The sequence below is a fragment of the Chiloscyllium plagiosum genome, chromosome 25 (assembly GCF_004010195.1).
Source record: "Chiloscyllium plagiosum isolate BGI_BamShark_2017 chromosome 25, ASM401019v2, whole genome shotgun sequence".
NCBI classification, from domain to species: domain Eukaryota; kingdom Metazoa; phylum Chordata; class Chondrichthyes; order Orectolobiformes; family Hemiscylliidae; genus Chiloscyllium; species Chiloscyllium plagiosum.
The window spans coordinates 4,023,539-4,049,163 of record NC_057734.1 but is presented as its reverse complement, the minus strand read 5'-3'; the positions used below and the strand labels follow the sequence as shown (position 1 = coordinate 4,049,163).

The window sequence follows — 25,625 nt, the reverse complement described above, 5'->3', positions numbered from 1 at the left end:
ATGATTTGCTTTTGGCAGTCAGATTTTGTGCGTCTTTCTATTGTTGTCAGGCACCTTCAAATTCTACTCTTATGAACAGCCATTCTGTGCAGCCAAGTCCAAACAGTCTTCCTACATTAGGGTGATGTATCTGTAGCCATCATCCATCCTTGGGCACATTTTAGTTGGCTCACTAGAGAGGAATAGAGCATACAGCAATATTTTAAGTATAGACAATGATTTCCACTTACATTTCCAAAGGCTATTAGAAATACTTCATTAGGATGTAAGTATTTGTTGACCATTCAGTCTCAAGTCAGGAGTGTGATGGAATACACACCACATGCCTAAGATTACAAATACAATCCCAACTATACTCGTCATCGTCGTCCAAGGCAAAGCAGCCTTTTCATTTGTATCACATTTCCCCAACCCCACCATGGTCACTCAGTGTGACTTATGCACTGTAGAAACTCACCAATGCTCTTTTAAACAATGCCTTCCAAACTTCATGTCTGTTTATCATCTAGAAGGACAAGAATAGCAGAGAAACACCACTTGCAACCACCTACAATTCTGACTTACAAGTGTATGACTATTCTTTCACTGTCCCTGGGTCAAAATCCTCGAACTCCCCCTCTAACAGTACTGTCTGTCTGTAGTTCAAACAGGCAGCTCCCACCACCTTTTGAGAACCAGCTAGCAATGGTCACATCTGAAGTGAATAGCGGGGTGGAGGGTAATAACTTCTTACGTTTGTGTCTCCTCGCACAGACTTTCTTTGGGACAATTGATGTGTAGTTTTTGTTATGGCAACATTACAAGCAATTTGTCAAATTTTTGAATTTTTTTTAAATTAGTTGCTTAATGTGGGGTAGTGCTAATGTGAAAAAGTGACTGAGCAAGTGGAATTGCATTAGTGGAAAGTAGGATTTTCCCAACAGTATAATTCTGTGAGCAATCCAACTTTAAGTGAAACCTGAGGATGTATATAGTCCAGAGAGTGAAGTGTGCAAATTCATTGATCAGTTTCACACTGAATAAGATGAACATCAGATTAATGGGAGAGGAGCCCTTCTGTTAAGGCTGATTCAAAGACTGCATTTCAAAGAATATTTTTTATGTTTTGCTCACTTAAACTGCACTTATTCAACATAATAGCAATGACAAAGTGTATTCATAGTTAAATGTTCTGGATGGTGCTTACTTTTGTTTGCTTTTCTGTTTTGCAAGGTCTCTCTTGCGCGTGCTCTCACTGTCTCCGTCTCTGTCCACACCACCTTGAATTGACCATTCTCTGCAGTGTCAAATAGCTAAAAGATCAATTACCTGAGAGCTCAAATTTTAAATAACTTCCTGAAGAGCCTTGCACTGTGCTTAGTTTGGAATTGGCATGTACAGCTTTCCACTGAGACTTCAATAAATGGGAGGCAGAAATCATTGCAGGGATATGATGTAAAACTGGGGGGAGGCTCTAACTGAATTCTTAAGAGCTGCAGAGACATGGTTGAAATCCCCAATCCCTCTGTTCTGGGCTATTTCCTTGCAACACTGACTTGATATTCTGTAATCGGTGAAGTTGGTATCGTAATGCTGTGCAAAGTGTAATGCGAATGCAAATTTTAACATGCCATATTCTAAGATGTAGAAGGGGTTCTAAGATGTAGCTATATGTTCCTTTCATGGTAAGGACTGGACGTAAATTAGGGCCATTTGGAGGAGAGTGGGGGGGAAAGTGCAGGTTTGGGATGTGCTTAAATTTCCAGTTCCAACATGAACATTGTGTGAAATTTGCCGTTTTAATTATATAATTTTGACGTTTTGAAGTCTGCTATTGAAAGTATGACCATGTGCTATTTGCAACCTGTCCTCTGTCTGTCTGAAATGTATACTACCTCATGCCTTAATTCCATGGGTCCTCAACAATGGTGGTGAAAGGAGGTTTAAGGACACAGGCTAAATAATAATAGCATTTCCAGGGTAAAAGAGAAACTGACCATAACTTACTTCCCTTGCACAGAGCAAGTGATTTAAAAATTCAAGTTACGTTTCTTCGATGATATTGGGTGCAGTTCAAGGTTCCATCCTTCACCTTCAAATTTAATCTCCCGACACCAAAAGGAAACCAGTTTGCTTTGACCTTCCTTGGCTCCAATGATACCTTCCCAGCCATTCCTCGGAGCTTTTCCATTATTGTAAGACAAGGGCATTGGATATGAAGTGAGCATTTAAACAACCTGCTGTCAGCTGTGAAAGACTAACTCTGATGTTGGTTTATAAAGAATCTTTACAGATTATTGAGCTGTCCAACTCAGCTGCCCCTGAGTGATTCTCAGAGTAAACAAATCACTTTCTGTCCTCTAATATCTGTGATACTTGCACATTCTGAACCTCTTCACTTAGTGAGCAGTTCAGAGGAATGTTACTGTGGGACTGGAGTCACATGGAGACCAGATCAGGTATAGATGACATGTTTCCTTCTAACTAACCCTGGTCAACCAGATTAGTATTTGCAACAATCTGGTCGTTCCATGGTTATCACAGCCAATCAGATTATTCCAGATTGAATTAACTGAATCCGAATTTGAGCTGCCTTGTTTTGAACGGTAGGCCGCTATCATGAACTTGACACTAATGCACATTACACAATACGGTCTGAAAAAACTCCAGATGTTGTTTCTGCCATTTGCAAAGAACGTCCATTTCATTCTTTTAGTTAAATGTTTCCCTTTCCTCTGTTCAAACAGTGGAATATTTCCACCATTTGCCTTAATCTTGAAAACTCAGCATATAGAGAGACACTAAATTTAAATTTCTCCATTCCAATGAAAAAGCCTCAATTGTTTTCAAGCCTTCCCTCACGGCATACCCCCTCCTCCATGCCCGTCCTGTCTCTAATAGCTCCCAGACCCACGCCTCCAGGGGGAAGGGAGGTCCATTGGTCTTCACTTCCTGAACCATGATGGTGCATCCCTCAAGAGAGAAAGTGAGGGCTGCAGATGCTGGGAACAGGAGAATCGATGTTTCGGGCATAAGCCCTTCTTCAGGAATGAGGAAAGTCTGTCCAGCAGGTCAAGATAAAAGGTAGGGAGGAGGGACTTGGGGGAGGGGCATTGGAAATGCGATTAGGTGGAAAGAGGTCAAGGTGAGGGTGATAGGTCAGAGGGGTGGGGGCGGAGAGGTCAGGAAGAGGTCAGGTGCATCCCTAAGCCAATTAATTAACCCTGATGAAGGGCTTATGCCTGAATTGTCGATTCTCCTGCTCCTTGGATGCTGCCTGACCGGCTGTGCTTTTCCAGCAACACACTCTCGACTCTGATCTCCAGCATCTGCAGTCCTCACTTTCATCTAGCCATGTTGTACTCTATATCCTTATTCATAAAGCTGTGAACACTGTATCCTTTATTTATTGCTACTCCACTGCCTTGCCACCTTCAATGATCTGTGTGCAGTTACATCCAGCTCCCTCTGCTCTGCACTCCCTTTTTGAATTGTGCCCATTATTTGATAGTCTTTCAAAATTCTTTCTACCAAAATGCATAACCTCACTCTTCTCAGCATTGCATTGACCACCATCTGCCACCTATCCACCCACTCCTTCAACTTGTCAATGTTCTGTGGGAATTTCACACTGTCTTCCTTCACAGTTTACAAATCTTCCAGCTGAGCTAACAAAACGTTTTGGAATGTCTCTGAAAGATCTGCCAATTTCCCTTTGTTTAAAATGCTGTATTTCCTACACTAGGTGGCGGTATTTTCCACCTTATATTTTGCCTAACACCTGAAGTTCCAATTTGCAACCAGTTAATCAGTTTGTCACAGTTGCAGAGTCTGTTTCTATCTAATCATTGTCATTTTAGTCTAGTTCTGTATACTTCTATTTCAACCTTGTCCTCTTGGTCAGAATGAAAATGCAACAAAGTGTTCACTAATACCACCTTTTTTGTGACTTTGTTAAATATTTATTTTGATACAGAATGCTAAGGAAGAATAGAGGCAGAGGGCAAAAGTGAGGACTGCAGATGCTGGAAACCAGAATTTAGGTCAGAGTTGTGCTGGAAACGCACAGCAGGGCAGGCAGCATCCGAGGAGCAGGAAAATCAATGTTTCGGGCAAAAGCCCTTCATCAGGAATAGAGACAGGGAGCCTCCAGAGTGGAGAGATAAATGGGGAGGTGGGGCTGGGGAGAAGGTAGCAAAGAGTGCAGTATGGGGATGGGGATGGAGGTGATAGGTCAGAGGAGAGGGTGGAATGGATAGGTGGGAAGGGAGATTGGCAGGTAGGACAGGTCATGAGGACAGTGCTGAGCTGGAAGGTTGGAACTGGGATAAGGTGGGGGGAGGGGAAAATGAGGAAACTGGTGAAGTCCACATTGATGCCCTAATAGAGGCCGAGTTGACCCTGAGTATGTTGCAGACTGGCACATTCCAAGGTCCATGTCTATGTACAAAAGCCTAGGGCAGCTGCTGCCAATGTGCAGTGTGGAAATACCACTGTCTGAGGTGGCCCTGCCAAAATAGGAGGGTCTGTTAAATTTCACTCTCTCCTTTTGTAGCCTTACTGGGAGTGTAAATAATTTTCCTTTTACCTTTAGAAACCTGGATTGAAGCTCAAATGGGGTTTGTCAAAAAGCCTGTATTTTCTGCAAAGTCTGTATAGCCCTGTTTTGCCTTCAAATTATTATAGATAATGTGTGAATAAAGTATATTTTTGAAATTAAAAGTAGGGAAGTGGAAAGACTGAGGGAGTCAAGTGCAGAGCTCAGAGTCCTGGTCACATCTCAAAGTTGACCTTTGTCCTGTTGGGTTTTACAAACCCAATGACACTCTGGCCCCATTAAAACCTCTCTCTGCTAATGCTGTGTGAGGGCCATTGGAGAAATCAGGGCTGGGGGGAGATGATAGTGCAGGTCTGACTCCACTGGAGGGCTAACCCTATGACCAAGGCTAATGTTCTGGGGCCATGAGTTTGAATCCTACCTGTAGTAGCCAGTTTGTTCCATTGGGTGGTCTGGAGGCCTGAGGAGGTCATGGTGCTGTGGCAGTGAGAAAGGGACTTTGAGTGTACATCTGAGGGAGACGGGGAACTTCTTCAAAGTGGGCATCCTTTGGATAGACTTTGCAGTGGAACAAATGTGGTTAGAGACCCTCTGTTTGAGGGCGGTTAGGGACATCTGAGGCCTTGCTAGTGACATCCCCATCCCATGAAAGAATTTAAACCAAGAGCCCTGCAGACCTGACTTCAGTTGCAAACAGAGCCTGTGAAAAGGAGGAGGATTTTTAAAAAAAACACACACAACCCAACCCTTGGTGCTGAATCTCACTTGATGTAACCACATCCCTAACTGCAGCCACTTTAATCAGTAGCTATAGGGACCTCTCTCTGTTGTCCCACCCTCCAAATGCACCCAGCAACTCTTTTTTTTTCTTAAATGCATTCATAGGATGTCGGTATCTCTGGCTAGGCCAGCATTTATTGCCCATCCCTAATTCTCCAGAGGGCAGTTAAGAGTCAACCACATTGCTGTGGGTCTGGAGTCACGTGCAGACCAGACCAGGTAAAGATGGCAGTTTCCTTCCCTAAAGGACATGAGTGAGCCAGATGGGTTTCTCCGACAGTCGATTCATTGCACTCTTAATTCCAAACTTTTTAATTATTGAATTCAAAATCCACCATCTGCTGTAGCAGGATTCAAGCCCAGGTCCCCTGGAATGTTACTGGGCTCTGTGTGTTAATAGTCCAGTGGTAAATTCACTCGATCATTGCCCCACCCCCTCCCCCTCCCCGGTTGACCAGACTGAAAATTTGGGAGTTCATGCAAGATCTGGGGTCACAGCAGGGAACAGACTGTTCTCTGGTGGTTGAGGAAGGACTAATGTCTGGGCTGGGTAAGATGTAGAAACTTATTCCTTGTGCCTCCAACAACGTAGGCATACTGCCCTGTCTGCTGGTTCCATACTGACTGCTGGGTGTTCTTCCATTGTTGATCAGTAGATGGCAGCACTAGAATAAGGTGACTTCATCAGGGATGACATTCGTGTAGAGAGCTAATGCCCGAAACGTTGATTCTCCTGCTCCTCAGATGCTGCCTGAGCTGCTGTGCTTTTCCAGCACTGCACGTTTAGACTCTGCGCGAATGTAATCAGTGTTACAAATCACTGCAATACAGCTCATAAACCTCCAACGGTTCCACTACAAGTAAATGAGCCTGAGCAAGGGGATAAATGTAGAAACCTTTCGTAATGATGGTTGTAGAAAGGGTGATTTTATTTCTGAGGGGTTACATTTCTAACATTCTCGTTGTGTGCATCAGACATTTCACAGATACATGACTCCGAAAGGTTCATGACTCAGCAAGAGCTCATTTGTCCCTTTTGTAGCCTTTCCAGTCAGAAAATGGCATAATCCAGCCACATCCCATTTTCTGGCTTTTTTTATTGCAAAACTATACTTTATTCATAAAATAATTAATCATAAGCACATACAAAAGCATTCTCATTCTTGTCTGTTTAATCTTTCCAGCAAAGAAAGAGAAATGTAAATGATACATTGGAATTTTATGTTGCACCCTGTGTAGTGGCACAAGGGGATTTTTAACTCACACCATATATTAAGGCAAAGAGAGGGTCTTGCAGCTGAATGGGCCCTCATTATCCTTTGGCAGGGAAGCCTTAGACAGTGGTCTTTCCAACAAAAGCTGCCCCAGACTTTAGTGCGTCCCTCAGCATGTTGTTATCGTGAACCTTGGGATGTGCCTGTCAGCAACACTCCGGCAGGATCAACTCCTTGTTCTTGAAGACCAACAGGTTTAGGGCAGATCATAGAGCATCTTTCACCAAATTGATGGTCCTCCAGGTGCAGCCACTGTTTAAGACCATAAGACATAGGAGCAAAAATTAGGCCATTCAGCCTGTTGAGTCTGCTCCACCATTCAATCATGGCTGAACCTTGTTCTCCCACTTTCTCCCTGTAACCTTTGGTCCCCTTGATACTCAAGAACCTACCACTGTCTTAAAGATACTCAATGACCTGGCCTCTGTGGCAGTGAATTCCATAGATTCCCTACTCTCTGGCTGAAGAACTTGCTCCTTATCTCTGTTCGAAAAGGTCTTCCCTTTATTCTAAGGCAGTGTTTTTGAGTCTTAGTCTCTCCTTGCAATGGAAACACCTTCCCAACATTCACTCTGTCCAGGCCATTCAGTATTCTGTATTAGTTTATATTAGATCCTCCTCATCCTTCTAAACTCCATCAAGTATATAGTCAGAGTCCTCAAACATTCCTCATATGTTAAGTCATTCATGGGATGATTCACATGAACCTCCTCTGAACATGCTCCAACACCGGTATATTCTTCCAGAGATATGGAACCCAAAACTGCACACAATACTCTAAAAGTAGCCTGACCCGAGGCTCTGAAATACATCCCAGCTTTTATATTCAAGTCTTCTCAAAATAAATGCTGTCATTACATTTGCCTTCATTCTGGATGTAAGTTTGCTCCCTGAGCTGGAAAGTTCGGTTTCGGACGTTTCGTCACCACGCCAGGTAACATCATCAGTGAAGCACAGGCGTTAGTGACCTGCTTTCTATTTAAGTGTTTAGGTTTCCTTGGGTTGGTGATGTCATTTCCTGTTCTTTTTCTCAGGTGATGGTAAATGGGATCCAAGTCAATGTGTTTGTTGATAGAGTTCCAGTTGGAATGCCATGCTTCTAGGAATTCTCATGCGTGTCTCTGTTTAGCTTGTCCCAAGATGGATGTGTTGTCCCAGTTGAAGTGGTGTTCTTCCTTATCCGTATGTAAGGATACTAGTGAGAGAGGGTCATGTCATTTTGTGGCTACTTGACGTTCGTGTATCCTGGTGGCTAGTGTTTTGCCTGTTTGTCAAATGTAGTGTTTGTTACAGTTCTTCAGCGGAGGCTCACTGATGATGTTACCTAGTGTGGTGACAAAACAGCTGAAAAGGAACCTTGCAGCTCAGGGAATAAACCTACATCCAGAACCTCAACCTGAGCTACAAATCTTCTCAAAGCTCACTATATGCCTTCCTGCCCGTATTTGGCTCTTGCTCTGTAGTGAGTGGCACTCCAAGCGCTGCGCTTGTGGTTTAGTTTTTAAAGGTGATGATGGTTTGTCCCTCCATCAACCTTTCACAGATTGTAACTGGCAGCTCTCCACCATTTGTGAACAAACATGTCCGTAATGTTACCTCTCCCATTTCTACCGCTTCCTTAAATCCATTCTCCGGCCCCTCTCCGATAGCGGGGCTGCTCCATTAAGCCTTCCTGCAAACATCATTCTTCCTTCAGCTTCCTCTATATAGTCATGGGTCAGCGGGAAGGATATATAATGGCATGCGACTGTAGAGACCCCTGCGTTCGTCACATCTGCTTTTCACAGCATCATTCTGAATTCAGAACAAAAACGGGTGATTCAATTTTAAAAAAAAAGAACAACAGCAGAGATTGCTGGAAAAGCTTAACAGGTCTGGCAGCGTCTGTGGAGGGAAATCAGAGTTAACGTTTCCTTTCCTCAGAACCCTTTCTCTCCACAGACACTGCCAGACCTGCTGAGCTTTTACAGCAATTTCTGTTTTTGTTTCTGATTTACAGCATCCACAGTTCTTTCAATTTTTATTGATGAAGAAAAAGACAACTTTTTTCATGAAAGAAAGCACAAAATGCATTTGACATGGTGTTTGAATAAAGTGGGCGCAATATGGGAATGCAAAGATGAACAAAGTGGTCTGCGCATGGAGCGACATTGGAAAATAAGCAGGCTGGCGTGTAGTATAGTTACAAGAGATCGAAAAGATGAGAAAGGAAGGCAGACATATAATAATGGCGATAGATAGAATGTGTGCTGTGCAGTGGATCGATGGGGACAGACAAAGCTGACGTGCTCAAGGTTTAAAAACGATTTGGGCTTTAGCTCCCAAAGACTGGCAGGTCATTATCAGCCAGCATACCCCTTCAGCTGCTTGTAACAAGCAAGGTTTTGACTGTAGGAAAAAGTGAGGATTGCAGATGCTGGAGATCAGAGTCCAGAGGTGGAACTGGAGAAGCACAGCAGGTCAGGCAGCATCCGAGGAGCAGGTGAATCAATGTTTCGGGCATAAGCCCTTCATCAGGAATGACTGTAGCCAATACTTACAGAATTCGCAGCACTGAGTCTGTTTCTGAGTTGTTTATGGGCAGCACGGTAGCACAGTGGTTAGCACTGCTGCCTCACAGCGCCAGAGACCCGGGTTCAATTCCCACTCAGGCGACTCTCTATGTGGAGTTTGCACATTCTCCCCGTGACTGCGTGGGTTTCCTCCGGGTGCTCCGGTTTCCTCCCACAGTCCAAAAATGTGCAGATTAGGTGAATTGACCATGATAAATTGCCCGTAGTGTTAGGTGAAGGGGTAAATGTAGGGGAATGGGTCTGGGTGGGTTGCTCTTCGGAAGGTCGGTGTGGACTTGTTGGGCTGAAGGGTCTGGACAACATTTGCTGATAGTCCTGAGTGTATGAAGAATTACACTGACGAGCATTACCAATCAGGCACTATGGCGTACTGGAACTCGCAAATATTCAGTGACCTGTCCTATTGCAATGTGTACGCATGTTGTGCCTGGTTCTACTCAACAAAATGGTTGACAGTCGTTCTCTGATTCATTTCTCAGTATATTTCCTTGGCCAGTCAAAGCCAATCTGCCTTGGTTTAAGATTAAACAAAGCTTGGCTGTTAATCGTCAGTCATCATTAACTGGTGCATCCTTCATGGCAACACCTCCACCAATCAGCAACCACTTGCCAACCAATCGTCATTTTATTCTCATGTGGTATAAATGTTGCTTTCCTTTTACTTTAGTATCTCATTTAAATTGCCCAGAGCATTGCAAGATAACAATCTTCAACAAAATGTCTTTTTTTTCTCAGCGATACAGCAATTCTGTTCCACCAAATTGCTGGTTTTAAAAAGCAAGGTATAATTATACCTCAGCATCTGGAATTTTCAAATATCTGAGGACGAGATTATTACAGATAAACAGAAAATAAATACAAAGGATTAGGACGGATTTCAAAAATATTTGACTAACTTTGTGGAACTTTTCCAGACTGCAAGATGTAGCAATTGGGGGAAATGTAGTTAAAAATCACACAACACCAGGTTATAGTCTAACAGGTTTATTTGAAAGCACTAGCTTTTGGAGCGCTGCTCCTTCATCAGGTGGTTGTGGAGGAGAATCATAAGACACAGAATTTAACCCACCCAGCATGCACAGCCCTGGGCAGTGTGGGCAATTTCCCCTGGCCCATTCACCCTAACCTGCATATCTTTGGACTGTGGGAGGAAACCCACGCAGACACAGGGAGAATGTGCAAACTCTACACAGACAGTTGACCAAGGGTGGAATTGAACCCAGGTCCCTGGCGCTGTGAGGCAGCAGTGCTAACCACTGAGCCACCGGGCTGTCCTCCATCACAGATTCATATTTACGCCTTGTTCTGCTCTCCTTCAATTTCCATGTAGCCCTGCAAATTTGTTTTCTTCAGGTGCTTATCCAATTCCCATTTCAAAGATGTGACTGAATCTGTCTCCACCACACTCTCAGACAGTCCATTCTAGATTCTGATTACTCTCTGTGAAAGAAGAATTCTTAGTCCTGTCACCATTGCAGTTCCTGTAAATCACCTTCAATCTGTCACTTCTGATTCTCAACTCATTCCACCAAAAGGGGTTCATTGTTCCCTCTCTGTTCAGACTGATCACAATCTTCCGTGTCTCTGTGGTATTACTGCACAGATCTCTCTCTTTAACAGAAGGCTATGGTGTGTCCAATTTTTAAAAACAATAGCAGTTTAAAAGACATTCTGATTTAGCAAAGTCATCGTTAAAACAAAATACGGCACAAAGTGCTAGAAAAGAAAGCTCTTCTACATATTGTTGAAACCTTTCCTGTGGACAGTTATTAGTTGACGCTGTCGTTGTGTTTTCTTCAGAAAATATGCAAAACCAAGAAAAAGGTGTGAAATACTCCATTCCATTACTTATCGGCATGAACACCACGTGATGCAACTATTTCTTTTCTGAGGAAAATCAGTAAAAGGAAACAGCAACATCTCAAACAGAAAAAAAGAGATAAGAAAAAACATAGCAATACAATATTCTATCTATTAGCGTAAAAACATAACACTGTACTGTAAGGATGGAAAATAAACATGAATGGGCACTCCAGTGAAATTTTCAGAGAATTTCTGTCATTCGAAGAAAGACTGAACCTTTATTTTGTAGATAAACTGAGAGCTGATGAAGAAAGGCAGGAAGTCAAGCCTCTTATCACTTTGGGAGACAAAGGATTGGGAAGAATAAAATCTTTTGGTATTTCTAGTGATGATCGCAAAGAACTTTCCAAAATGTTCCAATTACAATCCACTTAAGGTTGGAGTCACCTTTCGGATTGACAGGTTTGAGTTCATGGTCTAGATCAGAGTGGTGCTGGAAAAGCATAGCAGGTCAAGCAGCATCCGAGGAGCAGGAGAATCAACGTTTGGGCAAAAGCCTTTCATCAGGAATAGAGGCAGGGTGCCTGCAGAGTGGAGAGATAAATGAGAGGGGGGTGAGGGTGGGGAGAAAGTAGCATAGAGTACAATAGGGGAATGGGGGTGGGGATGGAGGTGATAGGTCAGCGTGTCATACAGCCAACAGCCAGGGGAAAATATCAGCTAGTATATAGTTAAAAATCACACAATACCAGGTTATAGTCTAACAGGTTTATTTGACCTCACAAACTTCACTTGGTTAAGGATTAGATTCCCTACAGTGTGGAAACAGGCCCTTCAGCCCAACAAGTCTACTTTGACCCTCCAAACTGCAACCCACTCAGAGCTGTTTACCCCCGACTAATACACCTATGTACAATCCACCTGACCTGCACATCTTTGGAGTGTGGGAGGAAACCCACTCAGACACGGGGCAAACGTGCAAACTCCACACAGACAGTCACCCGAGTCTGGAATCGAACCCGGGTCCCTGGTGCTGTGAGGCAGCAGTGCTCTGAAAGCTTGTGATTTCAAATAAACCTGTTGGAAAATAACCTGGTGTCATGTGACTTTGGCTGAAAGATTCATGGTACTGCTTTTTGCCTCTACTCCCATCAAATCTTTCCCAAAGATACTTCTGGGCGAATCTAAAGATTATACATTTTCTGCATGGCTATAAGAAGGATGTACATTCAATCAAATTGTCAGAAATCTTGTACATGAGGTGGACTGTCCCAAACACCAGCATTTCATGTCCAATACAAACTGTTTTTTTATCAGAGGGCATTGAGCTGACACAAAGCAATGCCTCCAAGTGCTCAGAGAAAACCAAACTCAGTTCTCTGCAGCTGCCTGTGAAAAGAGCCAATCAAAAAACGGACATTACCAAACTTCAGTCCGTGGCTCAGAGACTTGTCAACAAAGTCCAGGAGGTAGCTCCAACCTTACAGTTTGCTGACCCCAGGCAACACTGCGTGTGGTCAATGTGACACACAACATGGATGCCGTCAGAAAAGCTGAACCTGATCCCTCCATCCAAGTGATATACCCTGAAAGAAACTAAATGCCACTATTGACACTGGTGCCAATGTAAATCCCTTTACACATCTCACACAGGATGTATTCAGGAAATTGGCGCAGCATGGTGTAGTCCCCACACAATAGGTTAACTGTGTACAAAGGGTCTGACACACCAAGCATTGGCATCATCCTTCTACAATGTCAATACAGCTCTTTGGGATAGAAACCTGGAATGGGATCTTCCATCATCAGTCTACAGATCTACAGACTATTGTGATCCACAAGGTAACAAAACCGTTAGTGTCAACAGTGAAGATTCCAGACTACGGCTCCCCGGCTGCCCTTGTCATTCCTCCAAGTTCACTACTTTCGTTTATTCATTCATGGGATGAGGGCATCGCTGGCCAGGCAGTATTTATTGCCCATCCCTAATTGCCCTCAGAGTCAACCCCATTGCTGTGGGTCTAGAGTCACCTTTAGGCCAGACCAGGTGAGGATGGCAGATTCCCTTCCCTGAAGGAGATTAATGAACCAGCTAGGTTTTTCCAACAATTGATAATGGCTTCATGCTTGTCATCAGCCTCATAATACCAGGCGTTTTTCATTGAATTCAAATTCTAGATGGTGGATTTGAACATGATTCCATGGAACGTTGCCTGGGTATCTGGATTAAGAGTCTGGTTTTAGAGCATGTCTATGACAGAATGACAAACCTGTATTTGGTTAAAAATCACGCAACACCAGATTATAGTCCAGAGGTAAAAACAATGACTGCAGATGCTGGAAACCAGATTCTGGATTAGAGTGGTGCTGGAAAAGCACAGCAGTTCAGGCAGCATCCGAGGCTCCTCCCTGAACTGCTGTGCTTTTCCAGCACCATTCTAATCCAGAACCAGGTTATAGTCCAACTGGTTTAATTGGAAGCACACTAGCTTTCGGAGCGTCGTTCCTTCATCAGGTGCTATCACCTTATGAAGGAGTGATGCTCCGAAAGCTAGTCTGCTTCCAATTAAACCTGTTGGACTATAACCTGGTGTTGTGTGATTTTTAACTTTGTACACCCCAGTCCAACACCGGCATCTCCGAATCAAACCTGTATTTGGTTTGAAAATCCTTACAGGAGGCTGGGTAACTACTCAAATATAGAAAGGGAATCCCTTGCTCTTGTTTATGGAATACAATGATTCCATACATATCTATTCCATAAGCATTTCATTGTTCATACTGAGCACAAACTACCAGAAATGAGCTGTTGAAACCCTCTCACAAATACATGTCCACTGCTACAACATCTACATCTGAGAATCCAAACATATGGCTTCAGAGTCCAACACAAACCAGCCTCACAATTCCCAATGCCCACAGCCAACTTTCAAACCTACCAAGAACAACAGCTATTCCCTCAGTGGATATTGTCAAATCCGGTATGGAGAGAAAGCAGATGCGGGAAACTGAAATTGCATGGTCAACCGTGATCATATTGAATAGCAGAGCAGGCTCGAAGGGCCGAATGGCCTACTCCTGTATCTATTTTCCACGTTTCTGAGTTTGAGGATGGATTCCATGTTGATTTTGGTCACAACCAATCAGAACAATGAGAACAAGCTCCAGCTGATGATATCTGGCTGAAACAGTTCACAATGATCATCCTCAGTGGGTTCCCAAGCAACAATGTCCTCTCTCGTCATTCAGAGACTAGCATCCTCCAGGAATGTAACTTTCAAAGGATTCTTCCACAGGCTCAATGCCAAGATATGCTTGACTACGTACACCTCAACTCAGGAAGGGCAAAAACCAAGAGATTGCCACATGAATCTATCCATTGGCCCGGCATCAATAAAGACATTGCCCAACCAACTAAGTCGTGTAAAACCTCAGCTCCACATACCTGGCCTCTCACCGTATCTCTTAATTCCTTTACTGTTCAAAAAATTATACACCTTAGCATCAACTACTTCCCTGGGCAGGGAATTCCACAGATTCACAACCCTCTGGGTGAAGATGTTCCTTCTCAAATCAGTCCGAAATCTGCTCCTCCCCTAATTTTGAGGCTGTGCCCTCTTGTCTTAGTTTCACCCACCAGTGGAAAAATCCTTTCCTCTTCTATATTATCGGTTCCTTTCAAAATTTTATGTTTCTATAAGATCTCCACTCATTCTTCTGAATTCCAATGAATATAATCCCTGTCTACTCAGTCCCTCCTCATAAGCCAACCCCCTCAACTCCAGAATCAACCCAGAGACCCTTCTCTGCACCCCCTCTAGTGCCAGTATGTTCCCCATGCCGCTGAGGTTCCCCATGTCCGAGGGCAAGTCCACACGCTGTTGACTATTTAACAAATTCATGCTTGTGAGATAAATCAAAGATCTCTCCCATGCAATGGTAGTTGACACATTAACTGTCGTATTCAGTATGCTTGGTGTTCGGTGAAACGTTATAGTCCTGTACTCCATTCCAAGAGGTTTGCAGAAAGTTGTGGGTCCACTTCATTATCCTCTCTCTCTTCACCATCTTTGATCTAATGCTCTTGTAGAATGCACTGTCTGTATCATAAAGTCCGTGCTCACTAAATGTGGAGCTAATTGCCAAGGTTTTGGAGGATGGCCATGTTCCATCATACTCAAGACAATGGTCTACCCCCATTGGCAGTTCCTCTTTTTAAAGCAGATCTACAGAGCTCTTCTCTCACAAGCTCTTACCAGCCCATCACACAAACACAACACATTGTTGGAAAGAAGGGAGGAAACGGTACAGTAGTATGAACAGGAATGCAGAGTCATCCCAATATGAACCAGGACAAAGAATCAGAGCTTGTGACCTCCCAGCGTAGTTTCCCTGGATGAATATTACAATCTTAGGTACAAGCCAAGTGAAATGGTATTGTGGACAATGTAATAATTAAGCATATTGCCCAGACTATAAATCTGAGATGTCATTGCTTCACATGGTTAGTTGTTAATAAACTTGCAGATATCTGCCTCAGTAAGAACCTGAGTTTCTGTGGTACAATTTACATGGGCTAACGCTCATTACATCAACTTCCATCAAATCAACTCTCAACCATGTCTGAGATAACATTGCCAATCTGGCCATGTCAGTTTAATTCCTCATCTCAGGAATCAACTCTCATGAATTTTTCCTGCATCCCTCCTAATTTCTGTATATCCTTCCATAGGTGTGGCCTTGTTCTGTGTCCAATGTTGCTTGGTGTCTTTGTAACATTTTCTAACTCTCCACTAGCCTGCTGTCCATTTGAGAATTGCAAAAGAGACCTTCAGGGGATAGTTTGTTGGAGTTGGTTTTGCCTGAACGTTTATAGACCAGCCTTCAAAAAGGTGTTTTAGATAGTCTCTCCCATTGATTAGATTAGATTCCCTACAGTATGGAAACAGACCCTTTGGCCCAACAAGCCCATACCGACCCTCTGAAGAGTAACCCGCCCAAACCCATTCCCCTACCCTATATTTACTCCTGACTAATGCACTAACACTACTGGCAATTGAGCATGGCCAATTCACTCTAACCTGCACATCTTTGGATTGTGGGAGGAAACCCACGCAGACACGGGGAGAATGTGCAAACTCCACACAGACAGTCACCTGAGGCTGGAATCGAACCTGGATCTCTGGTGCTGTGAGGCAGCAGCACTAACCACGGAGCCACTGTGTTCCCCCCCCCCAGTACAGAGGCATTGCTGAGGGTATGTCTCCAGTGCTCTCATGTGCTGTTAGTGCAGGGTCCAGCTCTCCCTACAGTACAGGAATATTTTTTATCATTTGTTCACAGGATGAGGGCATCACTGGCGATGGAGCATTTATTGTCCATCCCAAGGGGCAGTCAAGAGTCAACCACATTTGCTGTGGGTCTGGAGTCACATGTAGGCCAGACCAGGTAAGGAGGGCAGTTTCCTTCCCTAAAGGACATTAGTGAACCAGATGGGCTTTTATAACAATCAACAATGGAATTCATGGCCATCATTAGACTTTTAATTCCAGTTTCTAAAAAACTGAATTCAAATTCCCCTATCTGCTGTGGTGGATTCAAAGCCAGAACATTAGCTGGGTCTTGGATTACCAATCCAACAATAATACGCACTCACCTAAAGAGAAAATACTGGAAAATCTCAGCAGGTCTGGCAGCATCTGTAAGGAGAGAAACAAGCTGACATTTAGAGTCTAACTGACCCTTTGTCAAAGCTTTGACAAAAGGTCAGTTAGACTCAAAACGCCAGTCCCTTTCTCTCCTTACAGATGATGCCAGACCTGCTGAGATTTTCCAGTATTTTCTCTTTTGGTTTCACATTCCAGCATCCACAGTAATATGCTTTTATTTTAATAATAACCACTAGGCCATCATCTCCCCTCCACAATGTGGAGGTGCCAGTGTTGGACCTAGCTGTCAAAGGGGCAGCGCTCCAAAAGCTTGTGATTTCAAATAGACCTATTGGACTATAACCTGGTGTCTACAGGAACACGGTTACGACATAGCTCTGTGCACTGGGACCGTTGGTGAGTTTATGAAGCTGTAATTTGTAAAAGGCTGGTTTAGTGTTTAATTTCCTTCTAGTGTTGCCCCTTCCGGGTGTAGGGAGTATCCAATCTATTTCAGATTCTGTCTTTCACATACTAAGAGGAAACAAGGCTCTGTGAAGATCCCAGCAGAGCTGGCATTAATGAGCAGGGCTGTGTGACCTACCCTGTTTCTTGCAGGCGTATTAGAAAGTGTTGATTCCTGTGTCATATTGAATGTTCCTGCTCTCTCCACCCTTGGGCACACAGCCAGATGCTGAGGATGTGACGCCAGATGAAGGCGGTGTAGTCTCCGCCCTGTGTACGGTCTGGGGCTCTCACAGCCACGCTGCTCTTACACACACAGGGGCAGAGGAAGGGACTTTACCAGGGACCCAGCCCAGTGCAGCGCCTGTAGGCAGCAGAGAGACAGTGAGAGATGTCAGCACACAGGCCGAGTCTCGCAGCCGCCGCTGCTGCTGCTGCAGCCCCGAAAGCCAAGCTGACTCACCCGGGCAAAGCTATCCTGGCAGGTAAGGCACTGCCTCTGGAGAATGCACAACAAGGCAGGCTCGCTCGCTCGGCTTAGGGTTCCGTCAGAATTACACCTTGGTTTGGATTGCCTCTCGCTGTGTTTGTCTATCTATCTGTGTGTGTTTGTTGGGGTGGGGGATTGTGTGTGTGTCTGCCTCTGAGTGTGTGTGTGTCTGTGTATGTCTCTGTGTGTGTATGTCTGAGTGTGTGCCTGTGTATATCTGAGCATGTGTATCTGCCTGTGTATGTCTGAGTGTGTGTGTATGTCTGAGTGTGTGCCTGTGTACATCTGTGCATGTGTATCTGTCTGTGTATGTCTGAGTGTGTGTGTGTCTGTGTATGTCTGAGTGTGTGTGTCTGTCTGTGTATGTCTGAATGTGTGTCAGTGTGTGTATGTCTGAGCATGTGTATGTGCGTGCATGTGCTGAACGTGTGCGTGTGTATGTGTATGTCTTAGCATGCGTGTGTGTGTCTGCATATGTCCAAGCATGTGTATCTGTGTATGTCTGAGCGTGTGTGTATCTGTGTATGTCTGAGGTCTCTCTGTGTGTAGGATTGTGTGTGTGTCTGTCTGAGTGTGTCCTTATCTGTGTGTGTGTCTATAAGTTTGTGTGATTTTGTGTGTGTGTGTGTCTGTCTCTGAGTGTGTCCCTGTGTGTGTGTTTTTGTAAGTTTGTGTGATTGTGTGTGCACTGTGCCTGTGTCTGTTTCTGTGTGTATGGGTTTGTGTGATTGTGTGTGCACTGTGTATGGGGGAGGTGGGATTTGTGTGATTGTGTCTGTGGGTTTGTGTGTGTGTGTGCCTATGTTTGGGTGTGTCCTTGTCTCTGTGTACGTGTGTCCTCCTAGTTTTGTCTGTGTCCCTTGCTGTTGGGGGTGTGGGTGTGTGTGTGAGTGAGGAATGGGACCGATCAGCAAATGGACTGAGACGTCACCAGATCAGTCCCAGGTCTGTGTTCTTGAATAATAAATGTCAGGCTGTGGGAGACAGTTAGGTAAAAGTGCACATTCAACTCTGTCTAATAATGATGAGTCTGTCTGAGCCAGATCATTGCAATGCAATTGGAAGCCACTTGAACACTTTTATTTTTTAAAAATGGTTATTTTTGTGCGATCAGATATTTTGATATAAGAATTAAAGTATTGTATTTAATATATACTGATGCGTTATCAATACCATTGACATCTCTAGTCAAGGTTTTGTGTTTCATTTTTGATTTTACTGTAAATGGTTCCCAGGAATTACTAAAAACTAGAATTTACATTTGTGTTTTCTCCTCCTTGACAGCTTGCTTTATGTTGATTATGTCTAGGGAGATCCTTGTATCTCTATAAGAAATGTTACCCCTCAATACAGAGGGCATTGGCTGGTTATTTGGATAAAATGGTGTGAGGCGTTAATGAGCAACAGGCGGGAGATTGGCACTAGGTGCAGGCATGATGGGCTGAATGGCCTCCTTCAGTCCTGTAACAATTCTCTGATTCTATTTCCACCCCACCCCCACCCCTCACCTCGCTCAGAATTTCTCCCATCTATTCTCACCTTCAGCAGGGATATATTCTCCCTGAGTTGGGTGTGAACTCTAAAACCTTTAGCTAGTAAGTCTCCTGCTCCTTATCTATGTCATGTCCTCCGACCTTTAACCCCTTCAGCATTTCTGTGCTCCTCCACCAATTGTATAGAATCTCGCCTGTTCAGTTTTCATTGCTCCACCCGCACTGCCCAGCTCTGGGATTTCTGTCCAGCTGGAATTTTAAAAACCAGTGCTGCTGTTTAAGGAAGGGCAGAGAGATCTAGGTATTTTTTAATCACACTGTTCAGCAATGCTATGACATACCTCTTTGGCTTTGACAAAGGGTCAGTTAGACTCGAAGCGTCAGCTCTTTTCTCTCCTTACAGATGCTGCCAGACTTGCTGAGATTTTCCAGCATTTTCTCTTTTTTTGGTTTCATACTATGACATACCTCTGGGAATTGCACCCAGGTCTCCTGTCTCAGAGATAGGGACACTACCATGATACCCAGGCCTTTGATCTGCTAATGGTGCTTTGTCTCACTCTCTGCCCTTTTGCTCACTCACACGTGGAAACAGTTTCTCCATACCCACATTTGAACCTAGCCTCTTGTGTTCCAGAGGAGAGAGCCCCATCTTGCCCCATCTCCTCGTAAATCATTGCAGCATTTTCTTCACTGTCCCTGTTAGTGTTTGACATCGAGAGCACGTGGTCCACCATTGTGACCTAAACCTGGTTCTAGATAAATGCAGCTTGGTTCCCCTGCTTTTTCGAGAAAGAAACCCTTGATCCACAAACAGCAAGATCGTGGGGTATAGGAAGAGGCCATTCAGCCCGTCAAGCCTAACTGTGTGCATGAGCTAGATGAATGATCGGGTCAGTCTATAGGCTGCTGCTAATTGAAGAATAATTTAACTAGTTTCGGAATTGTATCCTGTTAAAATTCTACCCTGTCCCTCTCACACCACAGTTGTTCTACCTCGATTGTGCTGATATACTTGATGCAAATCTCGGTTTCATGTTTGTTTGTAATCTGGCTTCTATCATTAGATTGTAGATTTCCAATGGCAGAGAGGGAGGGAGAGGGGACAGAGGGAGGGAGGGAGGGAGAGACAGACAAAGAGAAAAAAAACTCCCAGTTGCATTTGTGAAGTGATGGCCTTGTGGTAACATCAGTGGACTGTTAATCCAAAGACTCGGTGAATATTCTGGGGACCTGGGTTCAAATCCCACTATGGTGGAATTTGAATTCAATTTTTAAAAATCTGGAATTAAGAATCTAATGATGACCACAAAACCATTGTCAATTGTTGGAAAAACCCCATCTGGGTCACTAATGTCCTTCAGGGAAGGAAACTGCCATCCTTACCTGGTCTGGCCTAGACGTGACTCCAGACCCACAGCAATTAGGGATGGGCAATAAATGTTGGCCTGGCCCTCACCTTGTGAATGAATAATATCGAAGAAAGTTGCCGGATGTTCAACAGGATTTATGTATGTTCTGAGAGTGTTATTAAAATTCCTGTGCAATAAGATATAAATAGCAGGTGAGGCACAGGCAGGTAGGATAGACACTGTCCCTTTGTCCAATAATTTCATTTCACTGTTTGGCAATGCTCACTTGTTAATTAAAGAATCCAGACAAGAATGGAAACTGCAATTCTAACTTGTTGGTCCAAACCAGGAAAAACAACAACAATGTGGTGACTCAGTGGTTCGCACTGCTGCCTCACAGCGCCAGGGACCTGAGTTTGATTCCAACCTCGGGCAAATGTCTGTGTGGAGTTTGCACATTCTCCCCCTGTCTGCGTGGGTTTCCTCTGGGTGCTCCAGTTTCCTCCCACAATCCAAAGATGTGCAGGTCCAGTGAATTGGCCATGCTAAATAGCCCATTGTGCTAGGGGCGTTGGTCTGGGGTAAATATAGGGCAGGGGAATGGATTTGGGTGGGTTACTTTTCAGAGGGTCGGTGTGGACTCGTTGGGCTGAAGGGCCTGTTTCCATATTGTAGGGATTCTAATTCTAAAACAAAAACTTGCTTTTGTATTGCACCGAATGACTTGAGGCTGTGACAGGCCAAAGTTGATGCTGAGCCAAAGAAAGACCCATTGGATGAGGTGACTGTGAACCAGGCTTAAAGCAGCATCTATGAGGAGCAGACAGAGCTAAGGCAGGTGACTCTGGAGACAGCCACCAAGGATTTGAGGCTCTGCTTTTTAAGTTGCGCTCTCGCTCCTATAACTCTCTCAGCCAAGCTCCACTCCCAGAGCTACATCCTCGACCATGTTTTTTTGATCAACAAGTGAGCTCTGTAGCTCACCCAACTCCTTTCCTCCTTCTCTCTGGTCTCCCTTGAGGAGTGCCTGACTTATGTTTCCCATCGTACACTCCGGCACTGGGAGGCTACTTGTATGCCAAGGCTGATGGACAAATACCTCCCCACTCAGCTCGCTCGATGAATACTTGAGCCCCCATTGTGGGCTAACAGATATCTAACTGTTGACCGAGCTCTGACTGCATCTTGGAGTCAAACGGCTGCACAGCACGGAAACTGACCCTTTGGTCCAACTCGTCCATGCTGACCAGATATCCCAATCTCATCTAGTCCCAGTTACCAGCATTTGGCCCATATCCCTCTAAACCCTTCCTATTTGTATACCCATTTCTTCTTAACATTCAGTTGGCTGGAAAGTGAGTCTTGTGTAGTTTAGGTGGGCCGAAGGACCTCTGCACTATATGATCCTGTGACTCACACCCTGCAAGTGGATAGAAGCACAACTTGGGCTGAATGGCCTGTTTCTGTGCAGTTGACCTGATGTGAATTCTGTCACCCTCACTTCGTGGTCAACTTGCCAAAGGGGATGAATGAAACCAGGAACTGCAATTCCAAACAAAAGCAGGATTCTCGTTACTCCATAGGCAAGTATTTCAGCATCCCTGAATATCAAGGCAGTGGTGGGTCTTGGCTCTTAAATTCAAAACCTTTCTACTGCGAAGAGCACAGTTGTACAGCTGTCCCCTGTCACCTTGATAGACCAGGACCACGTGAACATCAGTACAAGCTGTGCAAGGTTTCTTTGCTCAAGTACTGCTCTTCTTATGATCCGGAGGCCTCAGTAAAATTTGAAAGTGAAGGCCAGACTGAGCTGGCTATGTTATCACTCAGATTTCTCTCTTGCGACTTGTACTGCTGTCTGACTACAACGGTGGAAACTTGTGTTTCCGCACTGTCTTGCAGAAGTTCTGGCATTCCCAAAGTATTCCACAGCCAGTGAAGGGCATTGCTGAGCACCGTCAGGATGGGGGCAGGGTGATGTCAGGGAAGGTAATGCTGAAACCTTTGGCTTTTAAAGAGCGACTCTTCAAGAAGCAGAGCAGAGGGTGGGGTTGGGTGGGAGATGGGGTATTGGATGATTGGACAGACTGCTCACTTTCTGTGGGAGCTGCGCTCCTTAACATCTGTCTTCAGAGGCTAACTGGAATTTTTTTCAGCCTTCTGGCATGTTTGGCAGCAGGAGGCAGCTGTCTGGAGGGAGGCTCCTGCCAGTAGGCCTCATGCTTCAGTCCGGGTGTCTCCATGCTCCCAGGAGAATCTCCCTGCTGTCGATCGTCGGAAAGATCACCCCCAAGGTCCTCCTGAACCATCTCCTCCCTGTGGCTGAGGAATTCCTCCAGGAATAGCAGTGTGGCTTCCGTCTACAGAGGGGCAAAGCGGACATGATTGTCACTGTGTGACAGCTGCAGGAGAAATGCAGGGAACAGAGCCTCCCCCTGGACATGGCCACCTTTGACCTTACAAAGGCTTTTTCACACGTCACCTGGGAAACATTATGGCGTGTCCTTCTCAGCTTTGGCTACACCATGAAGTTTGTCCCCATCCTTCGCCTGCCGCACGATGACATGCAAGACATGCTAATGACAAATGGCTCCATCCCTGACCCATTGCCCGTTTGGACTAGTGTCAAGCACAGCTGTGTCATCACCCCAACACTGTTCCCGATCTACCTCACTGCAATGCTTCACCTCACCACTGACAAGCTCCCCGCTGCAGTGGGGCTAACCTCCAGAAGTAGCAGGAAATTATTCAACCTCCCCCCGCCTTCAAACCAAAACCAAACTCACCCCAACCCAGTGTCACCGAGCTGCAGGACGTGGATGGTGTGTGTGTGTGTGATCTCAGAGAGTGATTGTCCCTCCCGCCCATTGTCAGTACCTTTACAGGGACATATGAGAGCATGGGGCTCACCCTGAACATCCACAAGACCGAGGCCCCCCACCAACCAGGCCCAGCATTGCAGAGCGAATCCCCGATCATCAAGGTCCATGGAGAGGCCTTGGACCTTCCAATCCCTCGGGAATGTCCTGCCAACCAAAGCAGATACTGATGAAGAGATCCAGCACTACCCCCAGTGTGCTAGCACAGCCTTCGGCCGTTTGAGGGAAAGGGTGTTCGCGAACAGCAACATCAGCTCCAACCCCAAGCTCATGGTATACAGAGCTGTGGTGGTTCCCAGTCTCCTGTATGGCTCTGACACACAGACTCACTACAGCAGGGACATCAAGGTGCTGGAATAGTCCCACCAACGCTGCCTGTGTAAGATCCTGGGAATCCACTGAGAAGGCAGACATATCAACACTAGCGTCCTCAACCGGGCCAACATCCCCAGCATCAAGGCACTGACCCTCCCCTTGATCGGCTGCGATGGGCTAGGCATGTCATTCACAAGATTCTCCAAGCAGATGCTCTACTCCCAGCTCTGAAATGGCAGGCCAGCCCCACATGGGACAGAGGGATAGGCTTCAGGGATACCCTCAAGGCCTCACTGGGGAAGTACGGCATTCCCACCGACACCTGGGAATCAGTGGCCCCAGGCGGTCAGGAAGAGCATCCGGAAAGGGATGGTGCACCGTGAGACTTGCTGTTGGGAAGAAGTGGAAGCCAGGAGGAAACAGCGAAAGGAGCCTTCCCTCTGGCTAATGCAAGGAAGGGGACAGAAAGTTTCGTGTTCCGCACCCAGTGACCTCTACTTAAGGCGGATGGTGGGGTTCAGGGCTCCATCTTCAGTTCTCATATGAGAGTGAAGATACTGATGGCAATGACATTGGAAGGAGAGCAATAGGATAAGGAAAGAATAATTTCACTGCTGAACAATGAGTCATTTTATCGTGAACCATAGGAGGAGATAGCTCCTGCAGAGCTATCAAGTCTGGCTTAATACCTCTTAGGTGTCGAGTGTTGCGATAAATAAAAGAACCCCATTGTTCATTGATTGGAATGACTGGTTGGGTTTATGCTCCATGCCCCATCAGCATCCGTTGGTTTGCACTGGTCTGGTAAACCTGCACTGACCGTTTCCAAATGCTCTCAAAATCCCATTTACCCATCCTACGTTCACTGACCCCAATTGTTTCTTGGGCCTCTTAAAATTTGCGATTCTGAGGGGATGCGAGAGCCTAGGGGTTAGGGGGTTACGTACTCCCAGTCTTTGGAATGATATGGAGGTAAAACAGTGTTTCGGATATTCGGGGTGGTGGGAACATTGAATATAAAAACAAGGTGTGCCTACTAGACCTTTCCAAAGTGAAACGTAGGTGGGGGCTGGAGGATTGAGTACAAATCTGGCCAGTCTGGAGAATCTCCAAGTTTGGAGGGGGGGGGGGGTGGTCTCCAGTACGATACCAAGAGACCTCCCTGTAAGTGTAAAGGCAAGGGGAGAGGATAAAGAGGCCAAGAGAGAGGGTGGGGGGAAGATGGTCAAAAGGTGCTGAAAATTCTGAAGTGTTTTTATGGAGTGAATGAGCAGCCATCTGTTTCCTCTGGTAAATAGCCCTGATTTTTATTTGCAAGGCTGGGGCAATCCAAGGATGATTCAAAAGGCAGTTGAACGTTAATTTGAATAGAACTAACGTACACCGTTTTGGGGGAAAAGCAAGGTAACAATTGGGAGGTTCTTTCAAAGATCTTTCTGTGCTGTACAGTTCTGAATATTCAAATCCCTGCATGGCCGCTGTCTTGCTGAGCTCTGTTAATGTCCAAGATCTCCGTACCTCCTCTGTTTCTGGCCTCTCAAGCGCCCCTTATAATTGTTGTAATTAAATTTTATAACATTTTAATTGTTCCACATTGGCAGCTATCCCTTCAGCTGGACGTTCAACTCTGAAACTTCCTCCTTAAACTTCCCCTTCTCTACCTCACCCTCTCTTCCACAAGACAGATTTCTTTAAAGCTGACCTTGTTGACCAACAGTTTGCTTCCTGAGCTGAAACTTTATTGCTGGAACAGCACAGCAGGTCAGGCAGCATCTAGGGAACAGAAGATTCGACGTTTCGGGCACATGCCCTTCTTCAGGAATGAGCAGAGAGTGTTCAGCAGGAGAAGATAAAAGGTAGGGAGGAGGGACTTGGAGAAGGGGCGTTGGAAATGTGATAGGTGGAAAGAGGTCAAGGTGAAGGTGATAGGTCGGAGTAGGGTGGAGGCGGAGAGGTCAAGAAGAAGACTGCAGGTCAGGAAGGCGGTGCCAGAGTCTGCAGACCTCACTTTCTCCT

General features: G+C 45.2%; 1 protein-coding gene and 1 long non-coding RNA gene across 3 annotated transcripts in view; one reads left to right on the top strand and one right to left on the bottom strand.

Annotated features, from left to right (window-relative positions):
• LOC122562518 lies at positions 1 to 17,293 on the bottom strand. Of its 2 annotated transcripts, none has more exons than XR_006315348.1 (3): positions 17,220 to 17,293; positions 8,188 to 8,385; positions 1 to 172 (listed from the first exon to the last, which is right to left on the bottom strand). It is a non-coding gene; the product is annotated as an uncharacterized LOC122562518 (long non-coding RNA). The 2 variants fall into 2 exon arrangements; XR_006315347.1 differs by lacking the exon at positions 1 to 172 and adding an exon at positions 6,161 to 6,843.
• LOC122562517 (tricarboxylate transport protein, mitochondrial) overlaps positions 17,133 to 25,625 on the top strand; it is an 83,491-nt gene continuing 74,998 nt past the window's right edge. Inside the window, exon 1 of the mRNA XM_043715380.1 lies at positions 17,133 to 17,565. Coding sequence (XP_043571315.1) covers positions 17,472 to 17,565 — 94 coding nt within the window. The 5' untranslated portion in view covers positions 17,133 to 17,471. The remainder of the gene's footprint in view (positions 17,566 to 25,625) is intronic.